The 8,652-nt window shown below is 38.3% G+C and overlaps 1 protein-coding gene across 15 annotated transcripts; it reads left to right on the top strand.

The window, feature by feature from the left end:
* Window positions 1-677: 677 nt before the first annotated feature.
* LOC104222020 (importin subunit beta-3-like) lies at window positions 678-7,809 on the top strand. 15 transcript variants are annotated; one of them, XM_070162934.1, is made up of 10 exons: window positions 678-881; window positions 963-1,028; window positions 1,114-1,278; window positions 1,695-1,769; window positions 1,850-1,878; window positions 2,044-2,521; window positions 2,605-3,065; window positions 4,017-4,081; window positions 4,169-4,475; window positions 7,610-7,809. In XM_070162934.1, exons 1-6 carry the CDS (start codon window positions 801-803, stop codon window positions 2,177-2,179), a joined length of 552 nt encoding a protein of 183 aa, XP_070019035.1. In that variant the 5' UTR covers window positions 678-800; the 3' UTR covers window positions 2,180-2,521; window positions 2,605-3,065; window positions 4,017-4,081; window positions 4,169-4,475; window positions 7,610-7,809. The 15 variants fall into 15 exon arrangements, with proteins under 15 accessions (XP_070019035.1, XP_070019044.1, XP_070019036.1 ...); XM_070162943.1 differs by lacking the exons at window positions 4,169-4,475; window positions 7,610-7,809 and having other exon boundaries at window positions 2,605-2,674; window positions 2,769-2,838; window positions 3,009-3,065; window positions 4,017-4,065; XM_070162935.1 differs by lacking the exons at window positions 4,169-4,475; window positions 7,610-7,809 and having other exon boundaries at window positions 2,044-2,190; window positions 2,277-2,521; window positions 4,017-4,065.
* Window positions 7,810-8,652: the final 843 nt, after the last annotated feature.

Raw genomic sequence — 8,652 nt, 5'->3', positions numbered from 1 at the left:
TTGGAGTCAATTTATATGACGGAAAAGCAGATTTGAAATTTTCCATCAATGAGCAGAAACAAGACAAAGTTCGTAAAAATAGAAACATGGAAGATTAGACACCAAACGCTAAGTCCACAAATTTGGCTAAGTCCACAAATTCGTAAAAATAGAAACATGGAAGATTAGACACCAAACGCTAAGGACCATGTGGAAAATTTGAACCCTCTTTACCAACAGGCTAGACATTTTACTTGTTTCAAATGGGTTCAAAATTATATTTATACCTTTACTTGTCTGAAAACAGCAAAAATATACCTATATATACCGTGTTATTTTTCGATGAAGGGGGTTCATATGAACCCACTTAACTCCACGTGGGTCCGCCCCTGGTGGCAACAGGATCCAATTGATTGCTTTGGAAATATTTTCCGGTTGGATTTTGCAGTGGTTATGGCTAAAAATGGGGTGGTGAAGATGGTGAGGATGCAAGTTTTCTTTAAAGCTAATGACATGTGTACGTTGCCAACTCATTAAAAGTGGGGCCGACATGTTGTGCCGTTAGCAGGAGGGGTAATTTTAAGCCTGAAAATAGCGTTGTGTGTATTTATGGGCCAAAAGTTGGACAAAGGTTAATTTTAAACCATTTACTAAACAAAAGGATAGCTTTGGCCCTTTTCAGAATAGAGTCTGAAGAATTGGTAGTGTAAAGATTTGGTGCAGCTGTGTCATTGCTGCTTCATTCAGTTCAAAATACCTACAATGTTACTCGTTTTACTCTCTTTGCGTTTTCATAGGCATGTGCAGCTACAGCTGTCGTGATGTTCCTACTTGAACTTAAAGAGCCAATAAGCTTTTCCCACATTGATGGAATACTTAACCAACTGCTTGTACTTCTACGGGTATGCAAAGATAGATTTGTTATAAAGGTAGATTACTGTTAACCAGTCTTAAGTAATTCATTGTTGTTGTCTGAAATGCAGAATGACAATCAAATGGTTCAAGATGAAGCATTATTTGCATTGGGTAGTGTAGCTTATATCTATAAGGTATTACCTACTTGCATTTATTTTTGACTCAATTCTGTTTCTACTTATGTCGTAGCTAATGATGACTAATATATTATTTCAACAGGAGCACTTCCAAAAGTACTATGATTTTGTAATGCCATATTTAAAAACGATCCTGGTAAATGCAAATGATGAATCTAATCAGATGCTTCAAAGCAAAGTCTTGCTGTGCATAAGAAACGTTGGGCTTGCTGCAGGCAAAGAGAAATTCAGAGATGACTTGAAGCAGGTCGTCTCCAAACTATACTCGATGCTTCTCTTTGCATGTGCGTGCGATGTATTAGTGCTATGGGAAAAACTTATCTACAGTTCCGGTATTTATACCATGCCACAAAGATTTATCATGATTTATTGATAATTTGAGGTGAAAATATATGTTAATTAACCATGATTAAGTGAAAAGTGTGCTTAAATGGCTTTTCCATAGACAAACCATATTATTGATTACACCTATTTGAATTACCACTTTCTTCAACTGTTGGGATCAATGACTGATGTCTCATATATTTTCTCCTACTAGTTCCTTTTTGGTCCAACATTCTGCATCTCTCTTGGCATTCTTTTCTTCTCTTGATGGTGTGATCTTATCCATTCATTCATTTCTAAACACGGACCTTCCTTTCTATATGTTCTGTTATATTAAAGGTTATGAAAGTGCTTAAGTACTCCTTACAAGAATCACATGTGACAGAGTATACAAATATTCTTCGCTGTCTAAAGGTAAGTGTTACTCGTTTGGTTTTACAGGCTCAGAACTTTTTATTAGATTAGCCTCTCAATCTTTTCTTGATTTACTGCAGGCATCGTATGGGATTTGTGTGTGCATTGGGTAGGAATTTCTTCCTTACATGAGTCTAGTCATGCCATATGCAGTTGAATGTGCTCAACTTGAGCCCGATAAGACTGTATCCTCAGATAAACTATATGATAGGTAAGTTTTTATCATTGAGGTTTGGATTTTTCATTTATCATCTTGCCATTATGGTCTCTACAGATGCCTCCTGCACCAGTCATTTCCTCCATATTTCTACTGCCGTCAGTGTTTATTTTCATCCAGTTCGGAGGTGGCCTTTCCCATTAACTGTGATGATTCAGTTCTGGGAGAAAGATCAATAACCACCTGCATATAGCTTCACAACTTGTAGGCCATTCATTATTCCCTTTATATTTGAATTCCACCCATTTCAAGAAGAACAAAATCTGATAAGTCGTATGCTTAATGGATAGCGTGGAGGATCCATACTTAATAGCACACCCAGACTTCCATATCTCCCAACAGATAACAACACGAGTGATTCTCAAAATTATTCGGGCTACCAGGGATATCTTGCTTAAGTTTCACATTTTGCAGTATGCACAAAGTCATGTTTAATGATATGCATCTATAGAAGTGACCTCCTAGAAGGGAAATCAATGTTGTGCTCAGCCCTTGAATTATATGCTCATGAATTGGGGGAAGATTTTTACCCCAGGTTGGCATGATAGCATGAATGATCACTAGTACATTTACTTTTCTTCATGTGTTGTTAACATGTGATATTTATGTCTGAAACAGGCTGCTTCAATTTTAATTCCGCTTCTGAAATTCTATATCCACTCTTCTGTCAGGGAATGTGCTAGTTGTGGTAAAAAATCTCATGCTTTCATATGGTTTCCAATTTTTTTTCTTTAACTTATCGAATTTCTAATTAGATATTGTTTTAATTTGTGGTGGTTAAGCAATGGTATCCTTGTTGCGTTCTGCTAAACTGGCAGTAGAGAAAGGGACAGCTCGAGGTGGAAACAAGTGGTACTTGAAGCGGTTGCCTGGCCGTGTAATATTGGCTTTGGGGGACGCATTGTATTCAGTTGGCTTCCACACATTAGTATTTACGGTTTCTTTTTTCCTGTTGGGAAAAGGTTTGAGCTCCATTTATCTGAACAAGGAGAAAGTGACACTTCAATTTCTATTGCATGCAGGAGCCTGAGACAAAACTATGTGAAAAGATATTGCGGGAATTGAATAATTGCCTAAATGTATGTCATGTTGTGATTGTTTCTTTACTTTGCAGGAATTGACTCTATGCAGTTTCTTTTCAAGCTTTTTATGTCCATTATGATAAGCAACACACTTGTCCATGCTCGTAAGAATGAAAGTGTAAAATAGGACAACCTTGTACATAGCAAGACCTGGAAACAAGAGTAATAACTTGCATAGAGTAAGATCTTCAGGGAAAAGTAAAATAGGAGCGGCGGGCTTGGTCATTCTTAGTCTGTGCGTGGGCACATGCAGAATTAATAGTTATTCCTACAAAAGACATACTTGGACCGTAAGAAAATGCTTAATAATTGAAACGTGGACTAGAATTTACCATAAATCCTATATTTACAAAAGTTCCCTTGACATGAGTTAGAACGACAGCTTTCACTTCTTGTGGTCCTTTTTGCGTCTTCTTTCAGATCGGTGGAACACTTCTCACTGAATATCAGGTTCATAGAATCACAGATGGGATAAAGCACGTCATTATAGAAAGTTCACGTAGAAAAGGAAAACTCAGAGAGAGAGAGAAATCAAAAGACTTTGATGCTGAGGAAGCTGAATTGCTGAGGGAGGAAAGAGAGCTAGAAGAAAAAGTATATTATAGGGTTGGTTGCATATTGTTGACATTGATCAAAACCTTCAAGGCTGCTTTCTTGCCTTTCCTTGATGAGCTTTCCTCATATCTAATGCCTATGACAGTGAGTTTCAGCTTATGGTAACCAATGACGTTTCGATGCCCTAGGTTGTTTTCCACCAATATTTCTCATTGTTCTTTTTTCACTGCTTGAAAGGGCAGGGATAAAACAGCTCAAGAGAGAAGTGCATGTGTAAATATCTTTAATAAACTTGTGGAGGAATGCAACGAATCAACTCTAAAGTAGGACTATCTTTATGAGGTTTTTCTTAAATAAGGTCACAATTCTGATAGTACTTTCTGTTCAAACCAGGTATTATAATATGTCTTCCTTTTCTTTTGGACTCAAGCAACGACGAAAATCCAGTTCTTAGAGAGGTTTGTGCATCTTGGTGGTTCAGATAGTTTTCAGTCATGTGACATTTACTGTATGATTCATCCAAACACCATTGATGTTATGTTCAGAATGCACTTTTATGGACTTAGGCTTTGTGCGGAATATGGTGGTTTTGTTTTCAAATCATTTATCGGAGATATGATATCGTTGAATGTGATTTTGAGATTCTTCTCATCATGGGGAAGCGGATGAAGAGTGATATATTTTTGTATTTACTAAATCTCATGACGTGATTCAGAGGCTCTTTCAAGGATCAATGTTGTGAAAACACATCTACATGCTCTTGCACCTGAAAATGAACAGGCATATCATGATGCTGTTTTTGCACTTGGTCAGATATGTTAGTTTCATCGGGAAAGTATTGACTCCACGCAGGTGCGATTTTCTGGGAATCCCTAATGTTTTATTGCTCAACTCATTTAAATACACACACGCATATATATGCATTTAGATTTTGTTGTTGTACTTCTCTACTAACTTCATTTCATGTTTGCACTTGCGATGACCAGCTTTTTGTCCTACAAATTTTAAAATCTGAAAGTCAGTATACCAGCCTGATAAATGATTGCAATAAACTAGGAATATAGACATATGATGCTCGTTTCAACCACTTATATAGTGATTTACAAGACTTCTATCATTCGTATATAATCTTCTAATGGCTGGTTTTCATTCCAACTTATTTAGTTTAATTATCCTGTAGCTGAGGGTATTTAGTCAGCTTACGAAAAGGAGAGTTTAGACACTTCTATATATTTACTAAAAGGAAACATAAGGCACTTTTATGTATAACATGCATTGTCATTACTTTTCATTATTTTGAACAAACTGGACTGCTAACATGGTGCTTGGTGTTTGGTACAACTGAGTATGCATATGCTCACCATATCTGAATTTTCGTAAAACATGTTGCTTTTGTTCTTCCAAGATGAAATGATGCTCCTCCAATGTACATAACTTGTTGAGATTCCATTTATTTCTCATTCCAATGTTTTTGCTAGATTATTCCGGCTTGGTTGAACTGTCTGCCTATAAGAGGTAACATGGTTGCTCACGACCAGTACTGTCCTGGACTAGTCTGTTCTTGTTTTTTATCATCATCTGCTCTTTACTTTACTTTTCAGATCTTCTTTTTGTTAAGGCGACTGATTGCCAAGGTAGGTTACAACAACAACGACCCAGTATAATCCCACAAGTGGGGTTTGGGGAGGGTAATATGTACGCAGACCTTACCTCTACCCAAAGGGTAGAGAGGCTGTTTCCAGGAGACCCTCGGCTCAAAAAAGCAACAGGAGCCGATATATTAGTACCATAAACATGCATAATAAAATAACAGCAATATAAGAGATATGAAATACAGAATACAAAATATGAAATAGATGGCTGGTATAGTAAAACTAGCAGGTAAAGTCCTGCATCAATAGACGACCAATGACATTCTTAGTCTAACTCTTAACTGGCTAGTCTCACTCTATTGTGCTGTAGAAATATTCACAACTTTCCCTAACCTACAACCTTAATGCTCGACCTCCATAATTCCTTGTCAAGGGCCATGTCCTCAGTAATCCTAAGTCGCGCCATGTCCTGTCTGATCACCTCTCCCCAATACTTCTTAGGTCGCCCTCTACCTCTCCGCGTGCCCACTACAGCCAGTCGCTCACACCTCCTCACCGGTGCATCAGTGCTCCTCCTCTGAATGTGCCCGAACCATCTGAGTCTTACTTCCCGCATCTTGTCCTCCATGGGGGCCACGCCCACCTTCTCTCGAATATCTTCATTCCTAATCTTATCCATCCTTGTATGCCCGCACATCCACCTCAACATCCTCATCTCTGCTACTTTCATCTTCTGGATGTGTGAGTTCTTTACCGGCCAACATTCAGTTCCATATAACATGGCAGGCCTAACCACTGCTCTATAAAACTTACCTTTTAGTAACGGTGGCACTTTCTTGTCACACAAGACTCCCGACGCTAACCTCCACTTCATCCACCCCACCCCTATACGGTGTGTGACATCCTCGTCAATCTCCCCGATCCCCTGAATAACCGATCCAAGGTACTTGAAACTACCCCTCTTGGGAATGACTTGAGAGTCAAGCCTCACTTCAACTCCCGCTTCCGTCGGCTCAACTCCAAATTTGCACTCGAGGTATTCCGTCTTCGTCCTGCTCAACTTGAAACCTTTAGACTCAAGAGCATGTCTCCAAATCTCTAGCCTCTCGTTGACGCCGCCTCGTGTCTCGTCAATTAGAATAATGTCATCAGCAAATAGCATGCACCATGGCACCTCCCCTTGAATATGATGAGTCAGTGCATCCATCACCAGGGCAAATAGGAATGGGCTGAGCGCAGACCCTTGGTGCAACCCCGTAATAACTGGAAAGTGTTCAGAGTCGCCTCCTACTGTCCTAACCCGAGTCTTAGCTCCAGCATACATGTCTTTAATCACCCTAATATAGTCAACCGGGACCCCTTTATCCTCTAAGCAGCTCCATAAGACCTCCCTAGGAACCCTATCGTACGCTTTCTCCAGATCAATAAACACCATGTGGAGATCCTTCTTCCTATCCCTGTACTGTTCCACCATCCTCCTAATAAGGTGGATAGCTTCTGTGGTAGATCGCCCCGGCATGAACCCGAACTGGTTGTCTGAAATAGACACCGTCCTTCGCACTCTCATTTCTACCACTCTCTCCCAAACTTTCATGGTATGACTTAGTAATTTGATGCCCCTATAGTTGTTACAGCTCTGGACATCACCTTTGTTCTTATATCATGGGACCATTGTACTCCACCTCCCCTATAGATGAATTTGATGCCAAGGCAGGTTACAAGATTATTAATTATTGACAACGTATCTTTACTAATTTCAAATATTCAATTGTTTTGGGTTTTTGTCAACACATTTGTTGGCCAACTAGCTTTCAACAATTGTTTCTCATTACTCCAAAATTTTGGTGCATCAATTGTAAAACTAGAAAAAAAAGGATCACAAAATAGCAACATATAATTTAAAATGTTTTCCGTAGATAAAATTACAGAGTGTTCTTATAATACCATGCATGATGCATATGTTCCAAACAAATTTCCTATTTCAGATATATGTTAGGAAAATTACGCGACCATTAGCCAAACAAAATACCTGAAGTAATGTTATAGTATTGTGTACATTTTCAAAGTTATGATGGTGTAACTAGAAAGTATTTGTTACATTTGGTTTAACAGAATTTGGTTAGCAGTTGCAATCTTGAATCTTGACAGAAGGCTTTTCTACTAAATTAAAAGATCATCATGTTCTTTCTAATGTTAGATGAATTTTAAACTATAATCTTTGTAGCATTTGTCGGGTTGACTTGATCATCTTATTGGTGGTTGTTACTATGATTTGTCTATTTTCTCATTCTGCAAATTGAACACCAAGCTAAAGTTTGCAAACTCTAATATGTAATCTTTTAAATCAATTTCCTTCTGTTCTTTAATGTTTTTGCAAATTCTCACGCTTTGCAGGTCAAACAGAGAACTTTTGGGTCCCAAATATGAGCACTTTCCAAAAAAATTTATCGATTTTTGCAGAGATTATTTCTATATCAGAACCTATAGATGCCAGATTGAGTTGTTCATTTGTTCCTAATATAAATATTCTCAAGTCTAATTCTTATATTTTATCCAGCAAAGAAGTAATAAAAATCTTATAGATTTGCATAAAATCTTATATTTTATCTATCAAGATGACTATCTCATAATTACACTGTGGCCTTTTATCAAATTAACTTTCCCTCACGTAGCCACTTAATATGTTTTGTTTTTTAAGGTTTTATGTGCTGGAAAAGATCTTGTTATTGAAGAAATGAAAAACCGAATGATTAGTCCGTTGAGGAATCTTCAGAAAACAGTACCAGCAGTCACCTGGGCATCGGCGTGGTCATTGCTATTGCCTCAGCAGGAGATGGAACTGGAATCCATTCTATCACCTAAAGAAGATGCTAACTTGTCATCAGTGCAATCAGGGGCAAAGTGAGGTGGACGCAAGGGGCTTAAATTGCATAGATGACAAGACTAAGCCAGTTAGTACTCCACTTGCTTCCCATTTTAAGCTAAGTACTACTATGTCGCCAATGGATGAAGCTGAACGAGAGTATATGTCAAAGGTACCATACGCAAATGTTGTTGGTAGCTTGATGTATGCAATGGTTTGCACAAGGCCTGACATTTCACAAGCTGTTGGAGTTATTAGCAGATATATGCACAATCCAGGGAAGGAGCATTGGCAAGCTGTGAAGTGGATTCTACGGTATATTCATAATACTGTAGATGTCGGGTTAGTTTTTGAGCAGGAAGACAATCAGTCTGTAGTTGGATATTGTGACTCAGATTTTGCGGGTGATATGGACAAACGAAGATCAACTACTGGTTATGTGTTTACTTTTGCAAAGGCACCAGTTAGTTGGAAGTCTACTTTGCAGTCAACAGTTGCTTTGTCTACAACAGAGGCAGAGTACATGGCTATTACAGATGCTGTGAAAGAGGCAATTTGGCTTCAAGGATTGCTA

The sequence above is a fragment of the Nicotiana sylvestris genome, chromosome 11, assembly GCF_000393655.2.
Source record: "Nicotiana sylvestris chromosome 11, ASM39365v2, whole genome shotgun sequence".
In the NCBI taxonomy this organism is placed as follows: domain Eukaryota; kingdom Viridiplantae; phylum Streptophyta; class Magnoliopsida; order Solanales; family Solanaceae; genus Nicotiana; species Nicotiana sylvestris.
The sequence above is the reverse complement of the archived record's forward strand: the minus strand, read 5'-3'. Positions and strand labels throughout refer to the sequence as shown.

Coding starts and splice junctions, on each gene's coding strand:
- LOC104222020 (XM_070162934.1), top strand. CDS start 801: ATGTTCCTACTTGAACTTAAAGAGCCAATAAGCTTTTCCCACATTGAT. Junction 1,279..1,694: donor TCAGAGATGACTTGAAGCAG/GTCGTCTCCAAA, acceptor GTTATATTAAAG/GTTATGAAAGTGCTTAAGTA. Junction 1,879..2,043: donor GGGATTTGTGTGTGCATTGG/GTAGGAATTTCT, acceptor TGGTCTCTACAG/ATGCCTCCTGCACCAGTCAT.